The 26,534-nt window shown below is 43.3% G+C and overlaps 1 protein-coding gene across 1 annotated transcript in view; it reads right to left on the bottom strand.

Annotated features, from left to right (window-relative positions):
- The window catches only part of RIPK2 (receptor interacting serine/threonine kinase 2), a 99,656-nt gene that overhangs the window by 48,379 nt on the left and 24,743 nt on the right, over positions 1–26,534 (bottom strand). The window contains exon 3 of the mRNA XM_030216299.1: positions 19,460–19,615. Within this exon, the coding sequence (XP_030072159.1) occupies positions 19,460–19,615 (156 nt within the window). The remainder of the gene's footprint in view (positions 1–19,459; positions 19,616–26,534) is intronic.

Genomic DNA, 26,534 nt, shown 5'->3' with positions numbered 1-26,534 from the left:
AGCCTACCATTTGCATCAACTTGATAATTTTCCACACAACTCTTTCTGCAGCAGTAGTTACCCCAAACTTGTAACTGTTATGTGTCAAGCTGCTGTGTACCCATTGCTGGCTGTGCGTAAACATTGCAGTCTAACGCCACAGGCCACGGCAACGACACCTCGTTTGCCGTGGTCCCCCACCCCTCCTGGCTGCGGTCATGCCCTAACGCTATGGCTTGTATCTATTCGCAAGTCATGTGGGATCGTATGACTTTTAATGCACACAAGAATGCCTGAAGCCTCCCTCCCTTACCTATACCCTGTTATGGCTACTCTATCGCCCTGGCTCCTCTATCGCTCTGACAACCCAGGCTCTCACTGTTCGGTCTCACTGCTGCCCTTCTATACGCCCACCGCCTTTCCCTGTGCCCAATGTACATACAAGTGATGAGTGACCGCATATCCAAATCCGCTGCAGCTCATTCTGGATATGGATACCTGTAACAGAATATAATGGGAAGCAACATGTTAGCACAGTGCAAGCAACCATTATCACTTTGCTGTGGATGCCTTAATGGGTCCAATGTACCGCTTGTATACACTAGATGGGTCTGATGTAGCGCTTATATACATTAGGTCGCCATCGGCCCAGTCTTTTGATGGCCTCTATGGACACTCCTAGCGCTGCCACTGCCGTAGCTGCCCTAATCCTAAATGAGTGGGTACTGTACATAGTGTATGAATCAGCAGGCTGGTCTTTGGTCTTTGTTTTAAGTCGGCTTAAAGGTTCAGGACAGGGCATGTCCGTTCCGATCCATTTTGATTTGTGAATAAGTAGGTCAGTTGCCGCGGCTGTAATGGCCGCGTCACGTATTAAGAGGGACATGCCATGGTGGGCATGCTTGTACGTAGCCACCAACTCACTGACTCGCAGAGCACCATGCAAAGCTAATGAGAATGCGCATTTGACTCGACGGCCCTCAAACTCAGTGTCACTTATCTCCTCTAATGATGCAAAGAGACGGCCCATTTCCCTGCCGGTACTGGGTTTTCTTTTACCTGGGTAGGGTACTCTCGGCCTGCCCCATCCTTTCATCAGTCTCGTGACAACAAATGACCTAGATGGATTTTGGACAGCCACCACTTTGGCGAGAAAACTGATGGCTGCGAACATGATTGAGACCTGGTTTCTGCTAATTCCCTTCATACATGCCGGGGGCCGGGAATATATCAGTACCACCCTTCTCTTCTAAGTGTTGACTATATGTGCGGTTGTGTATCTTGTCCGCGAGATATCTGTTAACTATCGCAGCATCGGGTCCCATTTCCGGGTCTGCGCTCTAAAAACGAGAAAGAGCATCCACTATAACCATTCTCCCTGCCTGGTATATGTTTAGCTGTAATCACTGCGGAACTATCTGTCTGCACACATAACTTGTGGGAAGTGCATGGCGGACAACTACTGCCATATTGTCTGAGGGAATTACAATTAACTTGTGAGATATGCCAGGTCCCCCCAGGAAACATGATATCCTACGTGGTCCCTGCTGAAACCCGAGCTTGCTGTGCACCACGCTCCCTGGAAGTAAATCTGCCGCATCTGTAAAGAAAATGCAGGGTTTCCGTGAGAGTGGGTGAATCGTGCCAAAATGAAATCCCATGGGCCAAGAACCTGCTAAATCTCGCTTGATGTCCTGTGTACGTCTGAGATGAAAATGCGCTTTGTTTGTTCCCGATGTTGCTAAAGCTATTGGGAATCACCCTTATTGCGAAGCCTACTGGACCCAGGAGTTCCTGTACCTGCTTCAGCCTTGCTTTTTTACAGTGCCACCTCGTATTCGCCGCTCTGGCAAGCTTATCAATTTTGTCAGCCGGCAGTCTGGAACATGTAGTTCCAATTCAATACCTATAATGTAAGGATTTGCCGTGGGTCTACTGTTTTTTCAACGGCTAATGGGATGTCCAATTTCTGTGCCAAGTGGATAAAGACCTGTAACACATCCGTCCACTCTTGTGATTCCCGGTCTTTGAACAGGAAGTCCTCCAGATGAGGACCAGAGACCTAGCGGGGGCTAGTTGCTCCACTACCCCGTGCACAAACATGCTAAGCTCTTTGAAGTATGCGCACTAGATGTGGCCACACATGGGGACATATTTATCGCAATAAAACCTCTCCTGGAACCTGACACCTAACAAGGGAAAGGGCTGTGGGTGTAAAGGCAAGGTGCGAAAAGCCGAATCTCCGTCCACCTTAGCCCAATGTGCCTAGTTGCCTTGCCGCCGAATTATTTGAATGGCATTGTCTACAGATGCATATTGTACTGTACAGCTGCTATGGTCAATGTAGTCATTTACTGATGTTCCTATGTGGCGGGACAAATTACGACTGGGCCTACCTTTCCCCAGCTCCTTCCTTGGTATTATGCCTAGCGGAGACACTGTTGTTGCCTTGAAGGGCGGGTCCTCAAACAGCCCTGCTATGCAGCCTAGCAATAGTTCTTTGGTAATCTTGCCTGCAGCTATCTGTCGATGCATGTGAATCGAGGATGCATTGTTGGGGTAGTGTTGTCACTGTGGTGTTGTCCTCTAATATGGAATCATGCAACCTGATTGGAAACCTGTGGTGATGCATCCGTTCTGTCAGGGTAACGGGCTAACCTTGAAGCTTGATGGCTTCCGGACCCTGTCCTGAGTTAATAGGTTGCTTTCTCCTGTCTCATAAGCTTGATGGGGGGAGCGCTAGCTCCCTCAGTACCCTGTCCCGTGTTACTAGATTGCTGTTCCCTGTCTCTGGGGAGCCTGCCTTGCCCTGCAGCATGCCTGCCCGCACGGGTGTGCCGGGTGCTAGGTGCAATGTCCGCTGCCTCCGTCCTGCCTTTGTCCTGACGGCATTGCCTGACAGGACTACCACTGGTGCTGACCCGATATGAATGGATTGTCTGCACTGCTTTCTTGTAAATTTAATATCTTAGTTAAGCCATGCCCGTCCCCTAAATATCTCATGCGCTTTTATAATTATATTCCATATCCCACACCAAGTCCGGGCCCCTTTCCGTTTCCTTCACTATAGTGAGTGTCCTGAGTATGTGAACAGCCTCCGACCAGCCCATGAAGGACCCGAATATCTTGGGCTTCTTATCTGCCTACGGTACCCTCCTCATGCAACTCCCACACAAGGAGGGAGAAGATATCGATCCACCTGTATTGTGAGAACGGTACCTAATGCATCGCTCCTGTGATTAAGTACTCCCACATCCTGACTGGTCCCCTGTGCACCGACCGGTGCCACAACCGCATTCTGTCCTGCCATATTGGGCTCCGTTACCCGTTCTTATCGTCCCATACTGCATATCTAGTTATGTCATGCGTCTGCGCTGGAAGGAGTGTGGTGCTGTCATTAGACTTACCCCTTGCCGGTACTGGCGGTAGCCCCGCAACTATGGAGGTGGAGTCTGCGGTGCTGCTACCTCCCTTGCAGGCCCCCGCACCGTCTGTGCTTGTGGTGTAGGTCCACTGTGACTTCTAAGGTCTGGGGCCACAGCACTCCGCGTCTTAGCTGGCGGAGTTTTGGTGGGCCGCTTGGCTGGCCTTGCTGGTGCATATGTCTCCTTCGCACACTACAATGACATTACTGCAATGGAGAGACTAAAAGAATAGATAATTTAAAGCAAAATGACCTCATAATAACTGATTGTGGTGATGCCGGCTTCCCCAATCGCTGCGTGCATCCTATGGTGCCTGTGTAAACTGTACCCTCCTTGCTCACAGCTACATATCCGACTGCGTGCTGTCTGCGCAGTGCGCCCTTCCTTAAATGGCTGGCCTAAAGCCCCACGGGCGATGGCTGTTACATTCAAATTTCGCCTGGTAGTCAAAACGGCTGCCGTATGCAAAATGGGCCGCTAAAATTAAAATGGCCAGGTCCCTGTAAATCCGGCAGATAAATCAGTAAGACTGCTGGTCCTTCTATCAAAATGGCCACCGTTTTCAAATTAGCTGCTTTAGTCCACGTGGCCGCTCTAGTCAAAATGGCCGCTAAGTGCACATGGCCCTCTAGGACTAACACTGTTGTACCAACCCTTCCCCCCTTGGACCTGGTCCTAACGGCAGCTGAGAGTAGCATACTGTAACCGATATGTTTGTCTGATGCCCCTAAGTACTGTGTCCCGCTATGCTGGCACCAAACGGTATGATATCAATTGTTCCAGCCTATGCCGTGTGTCAAAGACACAAATGCGTGCAGTATCCAAGGTGGCCGCTGCGGTTAAATTTGTATTTGGAATGTCCATTCTAGTGAATTTTAGCGCCATAAAACTGGCTGCCTTTTCCAAATTTTACTGCTAGTCAGAATGGGCGGTGTATTGAAAGTGGCCACCGTTTTTACAATCGGCACTCATGCAAATGGCCACCCTATCGAAATTCACCGCTGCCGTACGTGCCTCTGTAGGTTAATGGCCGACTGTATGGGCGGGCAATTACAACGCGTAGCGAAGCGCATGTCCCGCCAATTTGGGACTCCCCCTAAGTGGCCCGCAAGAGAAGACCCTGACTAGCGAGGATCGCAATGTGGACGTTTCTGCAAAAACCCGCATCTCAAATATCGCATGGCAGACCAATCATACAGACATGGCGCCGGTAAGTAACGTTTAGGATGAAGCGTAGTCGACCGAGTAGAAAACACAGCATGGCCGTAGTGCTGCGTGACATGGGCAGCTTATACAACATGGGCAACTTATACCGCACTAAATTTTACCGAATTAGATAACACGGCGTGGCAGACCACAATGGGGCTTGTATAGCTCTGCGTGGCCTGGGCGGCTTATACAGCATGAGCGATTTATACTGCACTCATTTTTGCCGCATTACATCGAAAATCTGGTGTGGCCGGCCATAACGGGGCTTAAGGTCCGTCGCCGTAATGGCATGGACGGCTTATACCGCATTTATTTTTCAAATTAGATAACACGGCGTGGCCAGCCACAACGGGGCTCGAAGGTCCATTGCTGTATAGTGCGTAACTGTCGGCCAATTATTAGTGGCCGGCCATCACCGCATCTTAACGTGCGGTGTGCCGCTGAGGCAGGAGAAGAGCAAAAATGACGTACCATTAAAGGTGTTTTTGTCTCCCTGAGATAGTTTGCGCCTCGGTTCAGTACTGTGCACAAGGTCTTCCTAGTCGTGCCTCAGTGCCGTGCTATGCACTGCAGATTGTGAGCACTGCATGGCCGGCCAAAAATGGCAACCGCGCTGTGGCAAACCCATCTGCCATGCGCCATGGGCAGCGTATGTGGGACTCTAGCCTAGTGCACGTAATGCCGTGAGATAGGCAGCTAACCCGAGTTGGCCGGCCATCCTGGAAAAACTAAATGGGGGTCGGCAGGAGAAAGCTAAAATGCCTTGCACAAAGTTTTAAATGTCTACATACCGTAAAATTTGTTCTCAATTTGCTGGAATATCGTGCTCTGCTGTAAGAGCTTCTTTGGCTGTACTCTGCACAAGCTCTGCCCAGGGCAGACACAAAACATGTGCCTGTAAAAATTTCAGGAGCTGCTGCCCAGGGTTGCTCTTCTCCTGCTTCCAAATTCAAAAGGACTTCCTGTGCAGTTCAAATTCCTCTCTCCTCCTCCCTTGCTTCTCCCCTTTTTTCCTGCCCCCTCCCCTTGCTACCCCTTGTTTCCCTCCCACTACTACCTCCGCTCTCTAGCTAGGCCCTCCCTGTACCCTCCCCCACACTTCTGTCTTTGCTGGCCTTCAGCCCGGTTGTGGTCAGCCCCCCCTTTAATGGGTGTGCCTGGTTCTTTCTCATACCAGAATTGGCGATCACCATCAAGGTACTATGTAAGCCACATTGAGCCTGCAAAAAGGTGGGAAAATGTGGGATACAAATAAATAAATAAATAAATAAATTACTGAGAAAGGTGTAATCTAATTCCAAATCCAGTACCAGGCAGGCATACTGTGAAGTAATATAAAACACTACAAATGTCACCCAGGACCTAAAGAACAATTCTACCATACCATAATAGTAGTAACTTCCACAAGCCATATAACGAGAACCTACTTAGGAAAAGTCAGCACCACAAACACTGCAATGGATACTAGAACATCAATAAACCTATTGGAAAACTAAAGAAGCCAGATTAGTACAAATCCATACTGCACAGTTAATCCCAACAGAAAACCATATCTGTTTCATATACGCAGAACACAGTCAAACCCTGACCCAGTATAGAATAACTAACCAGAAATTATAAATAGAAATATACTACTACTACTACTACTATTTAACATTTCTAAAACGCTACTAGGGTTACATAGCGCTGTACAATTTAACATAGAAGGACAGTCCCTGCTCAAAGAGCTTACAATCTAAAGGACAAATGTACAGTCAGTCAAGTGGGGGCAGTCAAATTGGGGCAGTCTAGAGTTCCTGAAAGGTATAAAGGTTAGGTGCCGAAAGCAACATTGAAGATGTGGGCTTTAATGGGAGGGGGAGAGACATGAGACAAATATTAAACTGAACCCCCAAGAAATCACAGTGCAACATCAGACAAAGAGAAAAAGTGATGCATGTCCCCCTGTACTGTGCAAAATATAAAGATAGCAGACATAAATTGCAAAAACTGACATAATCACTACACTATAAGTTAATAAATACAAATAAAACAAAAAGTGGAAAATATGATGATACCATTTTATTGGACTAAATACATTTTTCAATTAGCTGTCAGAGGCCAAAACCTCTTTCCTCAGGTCAGGACATTATACTGCTGTTAATGGTATCCTGTTCTGACATGAGAAAGGAGGGTTTGGTTTCCAACAGTTGATCAAAAAGGTACTAAAATTAGTCTAATAAAAAGATATCACCTTATTTCTATTTTCTATATTTATTAACATATGTACCACACTACTTTATCCAATACTAAAAATAAAATTCATTTTTCTACCTTTGTTGTCTGGCCATTTATGTTTTCTAATTGTGTTGGTCCCAGTCTCTGCTTTCCTTGTCTTCTCTTGCCAACATTTCCTGTCCCTGTTATTTTTCTCTCCTTTCTTTCCTTTTTCCTTTCAGCTCTCTTCAATTTATTTTTCTGCTTCTGTCCAGATTTAATTCTTTCCTACTGTACAGTCTTCAATTCTTTCCTTTTTTTTTTTTTAACTGGCTTGCCATCTCTTTCCTTCACCCTGGCTCCCTATTTCATTTCCCAGGATGCTGGGTTTGATGGACCTTCAGTCTGTCCCAGTATGGCAATACTTGTACTTACTCTTATTTCCCAGTCTCTCACTAACTCTAATCCTCTTTCTCTCCCCATCCAGCATTTCCCTCCTCTCTCCCCCTTCCATCCTGTGTGTGCCCTCTATTCCCCCATCCAGAATCTGTCCTTTTTCTCTGCTCCCCCTCCATCCAGCATCTGTCTCATGTCTCTCCCCCTTCCATTCAGCATCTGTCTCATGTCTCTCCCCCTTCCATCCAGCATCTGTCTCGTGTCTCTCCCCCTTCCATCCAGTATGTCTCGTGTCTCTCCCCCTTCCATCCAGCATCTGTCTCATCTCTCTCCTTCTACCATCTAGCATCTTCCCCCTTCCATCCCATCCACCCCCTCTCTCCCCTTCCATCCCGCACCTGCCCCCACTCTCTCTCTCTCCTTCCTTCCAGCCCATCTCTGCTCCATCTCTCTTCCATCCTGCATTGGCCCTCTTTCTATGCTCCCTTCCACACCCAGTGTCTGCCCTCTTTCTCTTCTTTCACCCAGCATAAGCCCCTTCTCACTCCCCACTTCCATCCAACATTTGGCCCCCTCTCCCTCCCCATTTCTATCCAGTGTCTGCCTTCTTTCCCTGGCTCTTTCCATTCAGTGGCTGCCTTCTTTCTCTTCCACACTATCTAGTCTCTGCCCCCTCTCTCCTTCCTTCCATTCAGTGTTTACCCTCTATTTCCCCCTTCCACTCAGCATCTGTCCTCTCTCTCCCCATTCAGCAGTTTGTCCTCTCTCCCCCATCCAGCATTTGTTCTCTCCCCCCCCCCATCCAGCATGTCTGTACCCCTTCTATTTTGGGCCTGCCTCCTCTCCTCCCCAACATCCAGAGTCTGTCACCTCTCTCCTTCTCTCTACATCCAGCGGTCTGCCTTTTCTCTCCCCCCCAGCCATCCAGTGCCTGTCCCCTCTCCCCCTCCTTACATCCAGATTGTATATCCCCCCTCTCCCCTTCCATCCAGCATCTACTCCCTCCCACCTGACACCTTCACCACTGCTGTTTCATCAGACCAACAGTAGTAATGGTGGAGAAAAAAAAGACAAAGTGATTACAGGGCCGCTCTGTTCATCCTTGCGGCTACTGATTCAAACCCGGAACAGGAAGTGATGTCGGGGGGGGGGGGGGGGAGGCAGCAGGAATGGCAGCTGCAAGGATGAACTGAGCGGCCGCACAATTGCTTTATCTTTATTTTGCTGCTGCTGTTGGTTTGGCAAAGCAGAAGTCTCGGCAGGGTCTCGGGTGAGAGTGGGGAGATCCTGGTTCACCTGCTGTGCTGTGGTACAGCTTGAAGGAAACATGGCACCCATGGCTCCCTCCTTTCTGACACCTATGGATGGTTTGCTATAAAATTATCAACTAGTCTGAGTAATTGGTGGTTTCCCTTTTCTTTAGAATTCTAATGATTGTTTTGATGTTTGTCTCACAACCAGTCAACAAGGAACGTATTTAAAGGGTAATTCTATCACTGGGCACACTATTCTAAAAAGGAACGCATAAGTGCTACAGCAAGCAATTGCAAGGGGGTGTACACGTTGATGGAACACGGGTGCTCCCACAAAACTTAGGGAGTTTCTCTGCACATCTTGTGTCTTTTAGTTTCATATTTATGATCAATTTTATCATGCATTCAGAACTATTAGTGGATTATTTATCTTATGGTTTTGCACATTTTTGAATGTAAAATATTAGTGTTATGATTTATTTTGAATGTCAAATGTCAGTGTTTTTATTATTTGCCAATGTTTATGATATGTTATTTATTGTTGTCATGAAATGCCTAGCCACCCACCTGGGGCTACCCCACGGCCACTTAGAGGGCCTATCCTAAGCACAGGCCAGGTCCACCTGCTGCTTGTGCTCTACACTAGCACCCTCCACCCACCAACTGGGTCCCAAATGCCTCTGGGCGATTCTCTCCCTCTCAAATTACCCCAGTGATTTCTAGGTTACTGGGGGCCACACACCCAGTGGTTCCACAGTTCCTAGAAAGCACTCATAGACCCAACACACAAACAACCAGGATTCTTAGTCAGACCAAACAGACAATAAACTAAATATGTTTATTGTCATAAAAAGTTAGAACAATGAACAGAAAAGGTGCAATCAGCAAAACAATAACAGGTAACTGAAATATGGATCAATTATAAAACTATCTAAACATTTGTTTACTATCTAAATATTACCTGGGGAGAGCAGGACATATAGCTGCTCACAAGTTATCAAATATAACTGTTCACAAGGCCTCAGCAAAGAGATCCTTCTCTCTTTTCTCCCTGGCTAAGCCTGGATAAAAAGCCAGTACATTCTAAATTAATTGAGCTCCTGGGCTGTGACAATCACAGCCCAGAACAAGTTTTAAAAATAGCTGGCCATATCACTGCAGGTTACCTCTTATCTGTTTTAACTAAAGAAGGAACAGTCATTTCTTTGTAACAGCTTTAAACATAAGCATGCACCATCTGCTGGCCAAACTAGAGAAATACACTTCAAGGAATAATTAATACAGTTTTACAGGCTTAAAAGCCCACTGCTTTGTTACAATTGTGTATTATATTGTGTTTTACAGTTAAATTTATGCCCTTGCAGCAGGCTATGTAAGTCATGTCCTGTCATTGTTTAATTTTATATATTAATTTATTTTTTGTTTAATTTCTATGTACTATTAGCAGTAAGCTGCCCAGACATCTATTTGATGGGTGGGATAGAAAATTCTTAATAAACTTGAAACTTGATAACATTGCTGTGTCAGGCGTTATTTTATTTGTACTACTGAAAAAGATTTTTAAGATTTCAACTATCTCTCATTGTGTATGCCTCCACAATTTCCTTTCTTAGAGCACGGGTGGGACATCAGCGTGTTTCCTACTTACGTGAACAAGTTATAGACTACTATTAAGTTGTACACACTACATGGTGCACCAGCTTACAACAGCTATATACCTGGCATAAGTGGGCATGCCTAGACTGAGGTGCATTGATGCCAACTTACAATATTATTCTATAATGGAATCTTGAGGCACCAAGTTATAGAACTGCCCTTTTAATTACTATTTTGATTAATATAACTTCTTCTCAGTTGCAAATATTTTACAAATTGAGCAGAGTCAGTGTGGCAGAGAGATGGTAACAGCTGCCATCTGGAAAAGCCACATGTTTGGGTAACGGCCATGTTAGTGTAGGTGACTGATTTATTACAAATCGAATGGAAAGACATGGGAGAGGTCTTTCCTGCTCTTCTACTCACAAGGGTGGAGTGCACAGGGAGAAGGCTAGAGTTTTTTTTTGTTTTTTTTGTGCAGAATCATTAGTAGTTTCACTTCAAATAAAAGAAAAATCAGCTTCCTTTCCTCGATTCCTGTTGTTACATCCTAACATAAAATGTTACATAGGAGGTGTCCTGGTAGTTCTGTATCGGTGAATGTTGAATGTACGCAAACACCCATGCCCAGAAAGGAGAAATGATTATACTGGCCCAACAGGAACTAGGTAACCACAATTCTCCCAACATCTGTTTGAGTGATATAAATAGATGCCACTTTTTCTCTGAGTCATTAACAATGATCATGTTGATCTTTTTATCTTACATACTGCTTGACTGCTGCTCACTTAAGATTACATAAGAGCATAAGAATAGCCATACTGGATCAGCCCAATGGTCCATCTAGCCCAGTATTCTGATTCCAACAGTGACCAATCCAGGTCACAAGTAATTGGCCCAGTATTCTGGTTCCAACAGTGACCAATCCAGGTCACAAGTAATTGGCAGAAACCCAGTTAGTAGCAACATTCCATGCTACCAATCCCAGGGCAAGCAGTGGCTTTAAATTCTCTGTCCCATTCTAACAGGAAATGTATACGGTTATTTATTGAAAACATACCAGTGGTACAAGGGTTGATTTACAAAATTGTTTACAACCTGCAAATTTTAGGATAAAATACAACCTGCAACTATGTACTATGAGGCATATGAAAATGTTTTTGAAAGAATCAGTTACAATTTTCATAATATGGCAAAACACAAAGACAATTCTAGCACCAATATTCCACAAAGACGTATCTACTAAACCGAAATTTTAAACAGCCAACAAAGCTGCAACCTATGCAGGTGCAACTAGAATGCTTCCTGTAGATACATTTTCAAAGGGAAACTACCTGCATTGTTTTTCTTTTTCAAAATAGCAAGTGAAAAGTATGAACACTAAAAGCATCTGTATATTTAACACCTGCTATTTGTGTAAGCAGCAGAGAGGATAGAAGAAAATAGTATGCATACATTTTGAAACGGAATGCGCATGTGCTCTTAATTTTCCTCAACATAAACAAAAGCACAGGGACGTTCTTTTATCCTGCAGCTAACAGTATGCATGCTTTGGAAGCCATGCATATCTTTAGCCATATTTATTATTATTATTATTATGACATATCCTGAAAAAGCTCAGGTTCAATGTGGCTTACATTCAAGAAAAACAGCAAAAATATAATACATTTTACTTTTGAAAACTGTCTTCAATATGTATAAGGTATCTAAAAATATATAGCTAAATAAAAAGATAGATCTATCTATATAGCGGACTTCGAAAAGGTACAGAGAAGGGCAACCAAACTGATTAAATGGATGGAACAACTTTAACAAGGAAAAACTAGGGAGGTTGAGGCTCTTCAGCTCGGAGAAGAGAGAACTGAAGACATATGATTGAGGACTATAAAATCCTAAGTAGAGTGGAATGCGTAAACACAAACTGAGTGTCTACTTTTTCAAAAAAGTGCAAAAACTAAGGGTCACACCATGACGTAGTACACTTAAAACAAATAGGAGAAAATATTTTTTCAACAAATTCCTAAAAGTCCATTAACCGTTATAAGCTAGACATGGGAAAAGTCATTTCTTATCCCTAAGGATATGTAGTATGAAATCTTGCTACTTTTTGGGATTCAATCAGGTACTTTTGACCCAGATTGGCCACTGTTGGAAACAGGGAACAGAAAAATGAAGACCATATAGCCTATCCAGTCTTCCAATCCATGCCATCTACTATTCCTTCCTCTCCCCTTGAGATCCTATGCACCTGTTCCAAGCTTTCTTTAATTCAGTAACAGTTTTCATCTTTAGCACCTCCACCAGGAGGCCATTCCATAAATTCATCACCCTTTCCGTGAAGATTCTCAGGTTCCTTCTGAGTCTGTCTCCTTTCACCTTCAACTTATGCCCCCTCATTCCAGAGCTTCCTCTCAAATGAGACTCTCCTCCTGTACATTTAAACATCTCTTCATACCTCTCCTCTCCTGCTTTCTTCCAAAGTATATATATTGAGATCTTTAAGTCTGTCCCCATATGCTTTATAACGAAGACCATCAACCATTTTAGTAGCCATCCTCTGGACTGACTTCATCCTGTTTATATCTTTTTGAAAGTGTGGTCTTCAGAATTGTGCACAATTTTCTAAATGAGTCTCACAGAGTCTTATACAGAGGTATCATTACCTCCTTTTTGCTACTGGCTATTACTCTCGTTATGCACCCAAGCATCCTTCTAGCTTTTGCCATCACGTTTTCTACCTGGATACTAGGCTTGATGGACCTTTGGTCTGACTCAGTATAGCAATCACAAAGGGGTTATTATTTAACGACCTATGGTAATGTAAAGCGGTATATCAAGTTTTAATAAACATAAACATAATGAAAGGTACATGTTTTACCAAGGAGATCCTTTCCCCAAATTTGCTATGTGGTTTTGAAATAAGACAACCAGATATTAAATATCTTAAATTTTTTGGACATCACTGTTCAGGTGTCCTCTTTGAATAAGTTTTCAACTACAGTATAATCGAAAGGAATCAAACCATAATACATTATTACATTGCAATAGTTATCATCATAAGGGGCCCTTTTACTAAACGGTTGCCACGTGGCAACCCAGAACTACTGCAGGCCCAAAGAAGGCACCGGTGATAGTTTCATCCCCAGTGCGCATTTCCAGCGCTAGCGGAAATATTGGAATAATATTTCTGCAGAGGGTTACCTGGCAGTAATCTGGCAGCATACTGCACTGCCCAGTTACTGCCAGGTTAGTGCGGAAGTCCTTACCGCCACCTCAATGGATGGTGGTAAGAGCTCCCTCTGAAATGGCGACATGGCAAGTGCAAACTTACTGCATGGCCATTTCTTTTTATGGGCTTTTTTACCTGCTGTGGTAAAAAGGGCCCTGGCATGCAGCAAAAATGGATGCCACCGCTAGCACAGGACCCCTTTTACCGCAGCTTTGTAAAAGGGCCCCTAAAAACTTACATATTCCTACAGGTCAGCTTTTGTGCCTATGGTGCCTGTGTTCTACAGTTGCTGAGTTTAAATTGCATGCAGCATGGGTCACTATTGTAAAAAAAAAACAACAACCTATAAAAGAGTGTTTGCACACAAGGAATGGCTCTGCAGACCTCAGGAACGATGTAATCATAATACCTTGGTGTGTGTATTACCATTTTCCTCTTGAGCCCACTATCTGCAATTTGATCTGGAAATATTGGAATGTCTTAAGTGTGCATGTGGAATTGCAGGACCCTTCTAAATTTGCGTTTTGACGCAGCAGGAACATTGGAGAAATGCTCCCATCCAACTGGTATGCCAGATGAACCTCAGGGTCATTTTAAATACAGTGGTTGCACATATTGCTTATGTTTATTAAATATGAATGCAGGCCAGGGCTGTTTACAATAAACTAAAATAACATAAAATCATGAAAAACAAAAGAACTTGATCAACAAAAAGGAAAGCTGAAAGATAAAGTACTCAAAGTCACTGAGTCCCAAAAGCTTGTGGAGAAAAATTAATTTTTAATAGGGGTTTAAAGACCTTAATAGAAGATTCTGCATGAATGGAAGGCAGAAGGCCATTCCAGAATTTAGATCCCAAAAAATAAAATAAAAAGTGGCACACCTGGTAGATTCAAGGTGGGCCTGTTTGGAAGAAGAAAAACCAAACGGTGAGAGTCTAAAGAATGAAGAGACCTGGAAGGGGTATAGGGAATAGTGAAAGAAGAGAGAAAAGCAGGAAAACCAGTGTAATATGCTCTATTAACTAAGCAGAGAACCTTAAAGAAAATCCTATAGGGAAAGGAAAGCCAGTGAAGATAAAGAAAAAGAGGAGTGACATGGTCCGATTGCTTAGCGGAACATAAAAAACGCGCGGCAAAGTTATGTAAAGTACAAAGATGTTTTAACTAGATATTTGGCAAACCTGCAAAAACTGAATTACAGTTTCGAGATAACAAAGGCATGTACCAATGAGTGCAAGGAAGCAAAGTCAAAGCAGGACCAAATAACCTGAAGTTTCTGGAGAGAGCAGTAGCCAGACTTCACAACAGTAGAAATGTCCTGTGAAAATGAGAGCTGCGAATCAATAATTATACCTAAATAACGAAATGATGCAACCAGTGATAGTAAATGATTTTTTTAAAAAGAGGGTGATAGAAGAGGGTCACAGAGAGCAGGTCACCCAACAGGTGACTGTACGGAGGCAGTGCTGTATTTTGGCAAGGTCAATAAGAAGCGGAGAAAAAGAAAAGACCAAGAAGATGTCATCTGCACATATGTAAAAGTTGATATTGGGCTCTTGGAGAAGTGAAGCAAGAGGACTCAGAGAAAGATGTTGAAAAGAAGAAGAGATAGCAAAGATCCTTGAGGAACACCACAGTAGAGTTGATGATGAGGGGAAGTAGAGGAACCCATAGAAACAGCAAAGGAATGGTCAGTGAGAAAAGATATAAAACCAATCTAGAATGGAGCCAGAAATACCAATCTCAGAGAGTCACATCAGAAGAAGGGAATGGCCAATAACATCAAAAGCAGCGGGAAGATCAAGTGAGATGAGGAGAGAGATGCTGTGTTTGCAAAAGTGGAATGAAGGTCACGAAGTAGGGAGGTCAAAGCAGATTCAGTGTCATGGTGGTAACGAAAACCTGCCCGGTGGGGGTGGAGAGCCAAAGTATCTTCTACAAAGGAATACAGATGAGTATAAACAATCCTCTCAGTCAGCTTATATAAGAAACAGATATTTGAGATCAGGAGGTAGTTGTTTGGGTCACTAGCATCAAGATTAGATTCTAAGACATGTTTCCAACAAGAGGGAACTGAACCAGAGGATAAACTAAGGTTAACCAAAGAAAGAATCAATGGAAGAAGACCGTGATGTGGAAACTTACCAACTGGAAGGGATAGGATCAAGGGAGCAGAAGGTAGGTTTAGTAGATGGTAGGAACTGCTTAAGAGAAGCCAAAGACAATTATGGGAAAGAGGCGATAGCAGAGACAGAGAAAGAGAAGCGGAAGAAGGGGAAACCCGAGGAGAAAGGTAGGACTATTGTTGAAGAGAAATCTGAAGAGGGATCTGAGGGAACAGAAGGGGGAGGGGGAGCAGATGAGGAAAGACAGAGTGAGATGTTCGCTGGGGTAAAGAGGCAATTAAGGAAGAAATTTTCACAGAAAACGAAGTTGCAAGATATGCTGGAGAAGGAACTAAGGGGGAGTCTGACTTGCTATGCAGGAAAGTGAGCTCTAAAACTAATTTTAAAAGAGCTTTGGTGGAATTAGAAACCTCTAGGATTAAAATACCTCATTAAAAAAAGTGTTTCTATTTACGGTACCATACAGACCTGCCGTAAGATAAAACTGCACACAGAAGAACATATTAGCAGTATTAGGACAGATGGAATCGCATTTTCAAAGCACTTAGACTTACAAAGTTACAAGGAGGGGCATTTTCGATATGACGTCTAAGTCCGACTTTGGACGTTTTGCTCAAAACGTCCAGAATCCGAACAGCAAATATAGCCATTTTCAAAACAGGAAAACGTTTATCTTTTTTTTTTTTTTTCAAAAATGGCCACTTGCAAGATGTTTTTGTGCTCTGTGCATTTATCTTTTTAGTCCATCCCCAGTAATACTTGTGGATGAAATGTGGGTATATCAAGTACCGGACATAAATAAACAAAGACTACTTCATGTTTGGCTGCATATATGGTTGGTATGGAGGATGCTTTTCTAAATTACATGCAGGGTGCTGACACATACAGTAGTAGCAGCCATTTTACAAAGATATTAATTGAAAAAATAAATGGTATGGAAGCAGCAATTTTCCAGTGGAGGCCCTTATTCATAGATGTGGCATTTTCACAACTTCCACGTTTAAGTGATGCCACTTCCCCGTATACCTGCTCCATTTTATAAACTTAAAATTTATTTTCCACTGAATCTACCACTCACTGTCTCTGTTTCTCTGTCTCTATCTGCCAGTGTCTCTCCCTCAGTCTCCGTTTATTCCTATGTGTGTATAGCTGTCTATGTATCTGTGTTTCTATCTGCTTTTGTCTCTCTTCACCTCTATGTCTGAGTCTGTGCCTGCCTGTGTCTCTTTCTTGTCTTGCTATACATGCAAAGTAGGCCAACAACGTACAAGAAGGGATTCTGATATGCTCAGTGAAGGGTAGTATGCCAAATGTTCTTAAATAAAATTTTTTTAAAAACTTTATTTTTTCAGAATCTAGTCCTCAAGGTAATTTGCCTCCACCCATCTTGTTTTCTTGCCCTCCAGCCACATATGCTGTGATAGGGAGGGCAGTTTTCAGCCCAGAAATTTTATCCAGGTAACTGTTTAGTTACCTGGGAAAATTCCTTTGAAAATTATCCTCATATTGCATCCATTCTGTCTATATTCTTTCAGCAGCACCAACAAAAGGTAAATTTCATTTTGTGTTGCTTCTTTCAAATGATAGATTTATTCTACGGACATATCATCTGAAAAAAATCCACTCTTTGGCCATCTTACTTTCTGAGGCAATAAATCTCACTCTTTGGGATGGTTCGCCCTGGATATCAGGGATGGAGTATATGTCCCATCACAGAACATAAACACACAAACCAGGGCTTCGGTAATAAGAAGCAGAAAATCAGGAGGCAGAGGTGTCTGCTTGTGTCTCTCTCCACCTCTGTGTCTGGAACCACTACAACTACCATGATTCTTGAGAACTGCAGGAAAGGAGACAGGAAGTCAAAGGGAATCAACTGAAATGGGCAGGAAGGATGAGTAGAGATAAAACCATTGACCCCCTGTAAGAAAAAGGTAAAAGGGTGTTGCTAACCTAAAAAATTAGAAAAATCAGGACTGCTAGCAGGTGGTTGCAGCTTAGCTGGATTCTGAAATGCGAGAAGAAAAGCAATAAAGATCCAACACAGAAAGCTACTACCGTGTTTCCCCGAAAATAAGACACTGTCTTATATTAATTTTTGCCCCCCAAAATGCACTAGGTCTTATTTTCAGGAGCTGTCTTATTTTTCGGGAAAACATCGGGGTTGGCCCGCCCGCCCTCCGTTGCTCCTAGAACTAACCTTAAACGTCTCCTTTCACCTTCGCTGCAAGCAGCAGCAGGGCAGGCCACTCCTTCCTTCCATGTCCTGCCCTCACCTGACATAACATCCGCGAGGGCGGGGCATGGAAGGAAGGAGAGGTCTGCCCTGCTGCTGCTTGCTGCGAAGGTGAAAGGATGCGTTTAAGGTTAGTTCCGGGAGCGACGGAGGGTGGGTGGAGGGGAGGGCCCGGCGACCTCGGGTGGGGGGCGGCCCGGGGGCGGCCTTGTCCAGCTCTCGGCAGCCCTGCTTTCAAACAAAAATTTGCTAGGTCTTACTTTCAGGGGAGGCCTTATATCTACCAATTCAGGAAAACCTCTACTAGGTCTTATTTTCGGGGGATGTCTTACTTTCGGGGAAACAGGGTATTAGAAGGATATAGCAGCTGTTCCGAGCTTTAAACTAATTCATACTGGAAAACTGTAGTTGATTACCTAAACACTGGGTCTGCTGTGAGGATAAGATTTTGTATGGTGGACGGGAGTAATTTGTTTCATAGGCCATCACAAGGTAGGGTTACCATATGTCCGGTTTTACCCGGATATGTCCTCTTTTTCAGGACACTGCGGGGCATCCGGGCAGGTTTTGCCAGCTTTTCCGTTTGTCCGGGCTTGAGGACGGGCAGGCGGGCCTCAGGGTGTCCTATCCTCCCCTCCCCTCCTTTACCTTATTATTATCATGCCCTGGTGGTCTAGTGGCCTCTTCAGGGCAGGAAATAGTCCCTTCTTTCCTGCCCCACCGTGGCTGCAGATCTCTTGCTCCTGGTGCCACTTCAAAATGGCTGCCTAGAGTTCAAGCGGCGGCCTCGCGAACCATTTTGAAGCGATGCTGGGAGCAAGAGGTCTGTAGAAGTGCCGGGCAGGAAAGAGGGGGCTCTTTCCTGCCCCAAAGAGGCCACTACGATAAGGTACAGGAGGGGAGGGAATGTGAATGGAGTCATGTGGGTGGAGGAAGGATGGAAAAAAGATTGGGGAGGGGATATACATGGGAAGAGAGAGAGGGAATCTGGCTTTCTTGGGGGGAGGTCAAGGGTGTGGTGTGGTTGGGCAGAGGTGTGACGAGATGGGATGTGGTGGGGTAGGGTAGGGTGTGACCGGGGGGGGGGGGGCATGGCTGAATTATATTGTATGTCCTCTTTTTTTTCTCATGGCAAATATGGTAACCCTATCACAAGGCTACTACAAAGTGAATCAAGCAAGAGAAGCTAAGACTGCGAGAACTTTCTTAGATCTCTGCTCTCCAACCAGAAGTGCAATGTAGGCCCTTTGACCATATATTTCACAGTTGCCCACCTTTTCTGCATGGGCTTCCTGTTAGAGTAGAAACTTGCAGAAGACCAAGGCCTTTCAGCAGGGACTGACTACTCCTGCTGCCTTCATTGCTGATTTTCTGCTTTTGGTGGGTTGAGGAGGAAGAGGAGGGGGAAATGGAGACCTGCTACTTTGTGCTTGTCATCTTGGGTTTTGTGAATGTTCAAGGGTTAAAATGAGGTTATGCCAGATAAAAAGTATGGGAAGCATTGTTCTAGAGTGATTTCTCAGAAACTGTAATGCATATCAGTGTGTCAAGAGGTCCAGACACAGAATCACCTGATACATTGTGTTATTGTGCAAGAATGTAGCACAGTGCAGGAAACAGAATATGAAAAGATCTGGCCAGCGACCAAGAACAGCTTTGCAAGATTCAAGATGGTATCTGTTCTGAGAACTCCTACAGTAGCATGGAAAGCCTACATCAGTTCAAGAACAGAGACTGCTATGTGATTTGTTTTATTGTTCTGTAGCTAATCTTTATATATGCAAAACCATGTATATATAAATAGGACATTACCTTCACATGATACTCGCTATCCAGTAAGATATTTTGAGTTTTAAGATCATGATGTAGTAGTGGAGGAGTCATGTTATGCAGAAAGTTCACACCCAGAGCAATTTCGTACAGAATGCGAAACCTCAAGGACCAAGCCACAACAGGATAGTCATTCTTCTACAACAAAGCAAAAACAAAACACAAATTACTTAGGACCTTTAGAAGGTGGATAATAACCAGAATAACTAACAATTGTCATGAGAGAAAACAATGAATATTAGAAAAAGATTAGAGTAAGAGAAAGGGCCACCATAGAGGTGATATTACGTTAACACTCTCCAGGCTGCTCACTGACATGTGAATCTGGAACTACCGTTGGCCGAAGCAGGCGCCGGTGGTAGTTCCAGCTCTTGTGCATGCCATTTGCCTGCTATGGAAAATAACTAGATATTTTCCAAAAGGACCCCAGAATGCTGTAAGTTAAGCATGCCGATACTGGGTTACACTAGAATTCTCTAATGGGTTTTGGTATAGAACAGTAGAGGAGTGTGGTAGCTGTGTTGGTCCACTCTTAAGGTTATCAATAGAAATCAAACAAAATAAAACATGGAAAAGAAAATAAGATGATACCTTTTTTATTGGACATAACTTAATACATTCCTTGATTAGCTTTCGAAGGTTGCCCTTCTTCCTCAGATCGGAAATAAGGTATAGAACAGGCAATTACCTCGTGTCCTTGGGGTACCTAAATAGAGGTACACAGTTCTACACAGTGTCTAGAAAAAAAAAGGGACCCCAACATTTTCCCCCAAAACATCCTACTGCAGCAAAAAAATCTGCCTGAAATTCGAGACATTTCTGAGCATTCTGTTTTTCAGCAGGGTGGAGCTCCAGCGTATCGAGCTCGTAAAACAGTTAATGGAACTCCAGAATTTACTGAGCCGACAGCATTGTAAATGTGTCAAGGTTGAAGGAGGACATTTTGAACACAAATTATGAATTAACTAAGAACCCCCCCCCCCACACACACACACACTATATGGCTTAAAATGCCTTACCACAAGGTGCGCTCAGGTGTCCTGCGGTAATTTTGGCACTGCACGTGCTTCCCAGGCACTAAGAAACAGATTTTACTTTTTAGCGTTGGGGGTGGGTTGCAGGTGGAGAGTAGGCGTGTACTGCACTAATGGGTTAGCAAAACTACATCACCAGATGTTAAACAATCAGCACATGGTTAGCACGTGAGCCCTTTTTGCCTACAGAATAGGTGGTGGTAGGGGCTCATGCGCTAATGTGAAAATTAGCACATGGTCATTAATGAAAAAAAAAAAAGAATATTTGGCCATTTTACCCATGTGGTCAAAATGGCCTTAGCACACGGGAACTACCCGCGTAAGCACGCGCTAAGGCCACTTTACCACAGTTTGGTAAAAGAGGCCACTATAGGTTTAAACAACTGCTAAGTATTTTGAAACTATGTAAGGGGTCCCGTTTTTTCGGGACACCTTATAGAATTGCCTCCTTAGTGCATGTTAACTGCAGTGCAGAAAGCACAAACGTACATAACACCACCTACTGTGCTCACATTAACTGCTCTGTGTTACCTGCCGCCTTAACAGTAAATATGTGGCACTATACCACGTTATGCACGTCTCTACCCAAATTCCACCCAGCCTTTGCCCCATTCCGCATTATGGAATTAATGCAGAAATTAGCGCATATTAAGTTCCATGCCGCTATGTTAACTGTTAACGTGGGTGTGCAGTAACATTGTGCTCCAAGTCCCACTTTAACTGTATTGAACAGTTTAGTAAATGGCCCCCTTAAAAACCTATTTACTAAGCCATCTTAGCCTCAAGTTTAATACCCAGCTTAATAAAAGGCCTTTCAGCCTTTAGTAAATGTGGTGGTAAAACTGGATTTTCTGTATATTCATTACTTTTCCACTGGTAACGTATGCTTTGCAGTTAGGGGTGCATCCTAACCCCAAAGACCCCTCCAGGTTAATTCCCTCAAGTAAATAAACGACCCCTGTCTGGCTGATCCCCCCTCCCCCACTCTACCTGGAGCAGACATCTTCACCTCCCACACCCCAGCCTATTTCCAGAGTGGTTTTTGACAGGAACTCTGGGAACAGAAGGAAGACATTGATATCAACTGCAATAATAAATAGTAACTTTATGGTATGATTTTGCCCCACATATTATAGAAGGGATCATAAGAACATAAGAATAGGCATACTGGGTCAGACTTGGTCCATTTATTTTTAGGACCAAGTTTGGAAAAAGTGCCCCAATTGACCAGATGACCACCGGAGGGAAGGGGGGATCACCTCCCCTTACTCCCCCAGTGGTCACCAACCCCCTCCCACCCCCCCCAAAAATAAAACTTTTTTTGCCAGTCTGTATGCCAACCTGAAATGTCATACCCAGCTCCTTGACAGCAGTATGCAGGTCCCTGGAGCAGTTTTTAGTGGGTGCAGTGCACTTCAGGCAGGTGGACCCAGGCCCACCCCCTCCTTACCTGTTCCACTTGTGGTGGTTAATGTAGAGCCCTCAAAAAAAAAAAAACCAAAACCCACTGTACCCACATGTAGGTGCCCCCTTCACCCCTTAGAGCTATGGTAATGGTGTAGAGTTGTGGTGAGTGGGTTTTGGGGAGGATTTGGGGGCTCAGCACACAAGGTAAGGGTGCTATGCACCTGGAAGCTATTTTTTTTTGGGGGGGGGGGTTAAATTTTAACCCTGAAGTGTATAAATGCCAAATATCTGTGGTATCTTATAGTAGCTCTGATGAAATTCAACTCTGCAGATTTACTAATAATAATAAGACATGTCATACTCTATTAGACCAGCAGTTCATCAAGGTCAGCATCCTGCCTGACAGTGCCAACCCAGTTGGAAGAAATACCTAACAGAAGCTAATGGGAAGGGGGTGGAGATTCATTTCCTGACATTCACACCCAGCTCCTGACAGTGCCAGGTGACGCTATGCAAGTCTACGTGGCCTGTAGACATGAATGAATTTGTCATCCAGAAACACAAGAACATTTTTTTCTGTGCCCCTGAGTTTCACCGAGAAGCTGTCAAATACATTAGACCTGTCTACACATAAAACAACAACTCAGACTGCAGAGAATCTGTGGTAACTGTTAGAGATTACTTAATATCCTGCTTTTAGAAGACTTTTTTTTGTCTAAGAAAGATATTACTTTGTATAAAATGACATCTTGTTAGTTGGTCGAATACAATTGTATGTAACAACCATCCAAATTTAATCTCATATAAATGCTATAAAAAATAAAATGAATCTAATCTAATTTAATATGAATTCATATATCCCACTAAATCCCAAAGGGGCTCTTTTACCAAACAGCAGTAAAAAGTGGCCTTTGCGTGCCCTTACATGGGTTATTCCCAAGCAATAAGGCCACTTTTTAACCCTGGGATAAAATGGCCAATTTCTGGTATTAACGGCCACATGATAATTTTCACAGAATGACCACTAGGGTGGAGAAACGAGATCTGCTAGGACAATGTAGAAGCAATGAAGTAGCGTGATCAACAAGACTCCTCCAAAAATCCAAGGAGACGTAATGAAGAAATATGGTCTTTATTTAATACTAGAGTTGGACTCGATACAGCACTGTGTTTCGGCAAAGTGCATGTCTCAGGAGTCTAAAACATCACAAATAAAGAAAAATAAATACAATTACATGCAATAAACATAAAGAGAGAAAACTAAAATCTATAAAATAAAAGCATTAAAAACATTACATGAATATATATATATGTATATACATTAATTTACATTTGATTAAAAATAAGTTAATTATATAAAAGGAGTCATAAATGAGCCAACAGTGATGAAAATAATGTTACAAATGGGCGTATCTGTAGAGATCTAAAAAGTGAACAATTATGGATAAAACTAACCTGTATGTAGTGGTGACTAAAAGGAAGACTGTGAAAATATGCAAATGAGAAATGAACAGGATCGAGCCTGAAAAAATGTATAAAATATAAGGTTTCAAAATTTTTCAGTAACAGCTTAGGTGCATAAAGAGTAATAAACATACATATGGTTGAAACAATAAGATATATAACATACCTTTAAAAAGACTAACGATGCGAGTAAACAGTTAAAGAAGCACTAGGTAAAAAGAAGAAGGAGAACAACAGAGGTTGATAAAAAGGTCAAAAAATTCCCATGGTTAAAAAGTATCACATGCTGAACAGATGGAAGTGGTGGAGAAGAGAAAAAGGCATATGCGAACAAATGCTAGAGAGAAAAAAAAGAGGGGCCCAATTACTTAGAAGTGCACAATGTAGTAAAAATAGGGTAAAGTAGGACATAGTCGAAAGGCAATTGGTGCATCAGGTTGCTGAAAAAATGGGAACAAAGAACAGATATGTCAAAAAAAAAAAAAGGAGGGAAACTGATGTCTAAAAAATTGGGGATGGGCAAAAAATGCTTTTCTGCAGAGGTGCTGTGAATATACGCTAACAGTTAAAGAAGAACTCTGTGGGGCATTGTGTAAACAACACAGTGGAGATCTAAAGGGATATAGTGCGAGTAGAAGACATCCTAGAAAAAAGCAATTACAACTGTTGCACGGGCGAAATAAGAGTGTGAGGGCAACAAGATTAAATAGAACATAGTGAGAAAGCTTTGAGAGCTCATCATATTTTAGAAAAAAGTGTGACAGCTATCTAAAGAAACGCTATTCTACAAAAATATTTGAGTTGTATGAACATACGTCGGCAATAAAATGGGTGCTCTATGACATAAGTCTGTCGGAAGGACATCCAAATCTCAAGGGGGTGTACCAGGGGCATTTTCAAGGCGGGACTTGGCCATCTGAGCCATAATGGAACAAAGCAAAGACGTCCAGAATTAAAACTTGGACGTTTTGAGCTATACCTGTTTTTATTACGAATAAGGCACAAAAAGGTGCCCCAAATGACCAGATGACCACTGGAGGGAATCAGGGATGACCTCCTCTTACTCCCCCAGTGGTCACTAACCCCCTCCCACCCCCAAAAATGCCAGCCTCACATGTCATACTCAGGTCCATGACAGCAGCATGCAGGTCCCTGGAGTAGTTTAGTGCACTTCAGACAGGTGGACCCAGGCCCATCCCCCCACTACCTGTTACACTTTTCCAGGAAACTGTGAGCCCTCCAAAACCCACCAGAAACCCACATATAGCTGCCCCCTTCACCCGTAAGGGCTATAGTAGTGGTGTACAGTTGGGGGTAGTGGGGGACTCAGCACACAAGGTAAGGGAGCAATGGTCAGATGTGTACCTGGGAGCATTTTATGAAGTCCACTGCAGTGCCCCCCAAGGTACCTGATTGCTGTCCTGGCATATCAGGGGGACCAGTCTACTAAAAATGCTGGCTCCTCCCACGTCCCAATGGCTTGACTTTGGATGTTTTAGACTTGGACATCTTTTTTTCCAAAATGGCCGAAAATCAAAGACGTCCAAATCGCAAAACGTCCAAATTGCAGGACGTCCATGGTATTTTCGAACACAAAAGATGGACGTTCATCTTTTTCGAAAATGACCTCCTTCCCGCTTCGGAATTTGGACGTCTTTGTAAAACGTTCAAATTCTGACTTGGAAGTTTATTTTGAAAATGCGCCTCAGTGTGTCATGCAGCAAAAAAAAAAAAAAATTATATATCCACCCCGGGTGCCATCCACGCTAGGAACGCCACTGTATGGACTTTTCCTTTAGGAAGCTGTCCAAACATTTTTAAACCCCGCTAAGTTAATTGCCTTTACCACATTCTCTGGCAATGAATTTCAGAGTTTAATTACACGTTGACTGAAGAAAACTTTTCTCCAATTCGTATTTACTACTTTGTAGCTTCATCGCATGCCCCCTAGTCCTCGTATTCTTGGAAAGAGTAAACAAACAATTCAAATCTACCCATTCCACTCCACTCATTATTTTATAGACCTCTATCATATCTCTCCTCAGGCGTCTTTTCTCCAAGCTGAAGAGCCCTAGATGCTTCAGCCTTTCCTCAGGGTGATACCAGGGTTGTTAAAACACAAAGGGTGGGAGGAAATGGGACTTGATATATCACCTTTCTGAGGTTTTTGCAACTACATTCAAAGCGGTTTACATATATTCAGGTACTTATTTTGTACTGGGGGCAATGGAGGGTTAAGTGACTTGCTCAGAGTCACAAGGAGCTGCAGTGGGACTCAAACTCAGTTCCCCAGGATCAAAGTCCACTGCACTAACCACTAGGCTACTCCTCTTTCAGGGTGACTAACTGGGAAAAATGCACGGAAGAAACTATGACAGGTGTGAGTTTGCAGCTATAAAGAGTATCAGAAAGAAACACTGGGAATTTTAATTAAAAAGAGACCGCTAAAGAAACAAAAGAAGAGAACATACCTCTGGAAAAACAAAGTGATCCAAAGACACTGAGTAAAAACGCCGAAGCAGCAAATGGGTGAGGTGTATGAAGTGAGGTATAAAACAATAGAAAAGGGCACCAAAAAGAAAAAGGTGATGTATCAACAAGGAGTGACAGAAATAAAAACAATTGAAAAGGGTAAATCGGTTTGAAAAAATGAAACAGTAGAAAGGAGAAAGAGGTGTAGGGTAACATTCTCATTTCTATTGCTTCATTTTTTTTACACTGATTTACCTTTTTTGATTGTTTTTATTTCTGTCACTCATGTTCAGACCATTATATTATTAATACTATTCTCCCCCACAGCATGGGTTTTACTCTTTTTTCAGCCTATGAGCATAGTTCTTCACAACACCATGCCTCTTTTTTGTGGCGTCATTGTTTGATACACAACAAATTTTCTAAAAGAAATCTAAGTGGTTTGCAATATGTAAAAGTTAAGTATGGGAGGGAAAACAAAATGAAGACACAAGACAGATCACAACACAGAAAACGGGGTGAAGCTAAGCATGAATTCTATAAAGGGAGTTATGTGCATAACTGTCATTGTAGAACACTAGTATAAGTCCACAGCCTAACTTTAGTCAAAATCTTACGCCAGTTCAATGGCTGCTGTAACTGTAGGAAGTTAGGCACATCGCTACTAGTATTCTATAACC

The sequence above is a fragment of the Microcaecilia unicolor genome, chromosome 1 (assembly GCF_901765095.1).
Source record: "Microcaecilia unicolor chromosome 1, aMicUni1.1, whole genome shotgun sequence".
In the NCBI taxonomy this organism is placed as follows: domain Eukaryota; kingdom Metazoa; phylum Chordata; class Amphibia; order Gymnophiona; family Siphonopidae; genus Microcaecilia; species Microcaecilia unicolor.
This window is presented reverse-complemented; position numbering and strand designations above follow the sequence as displayed.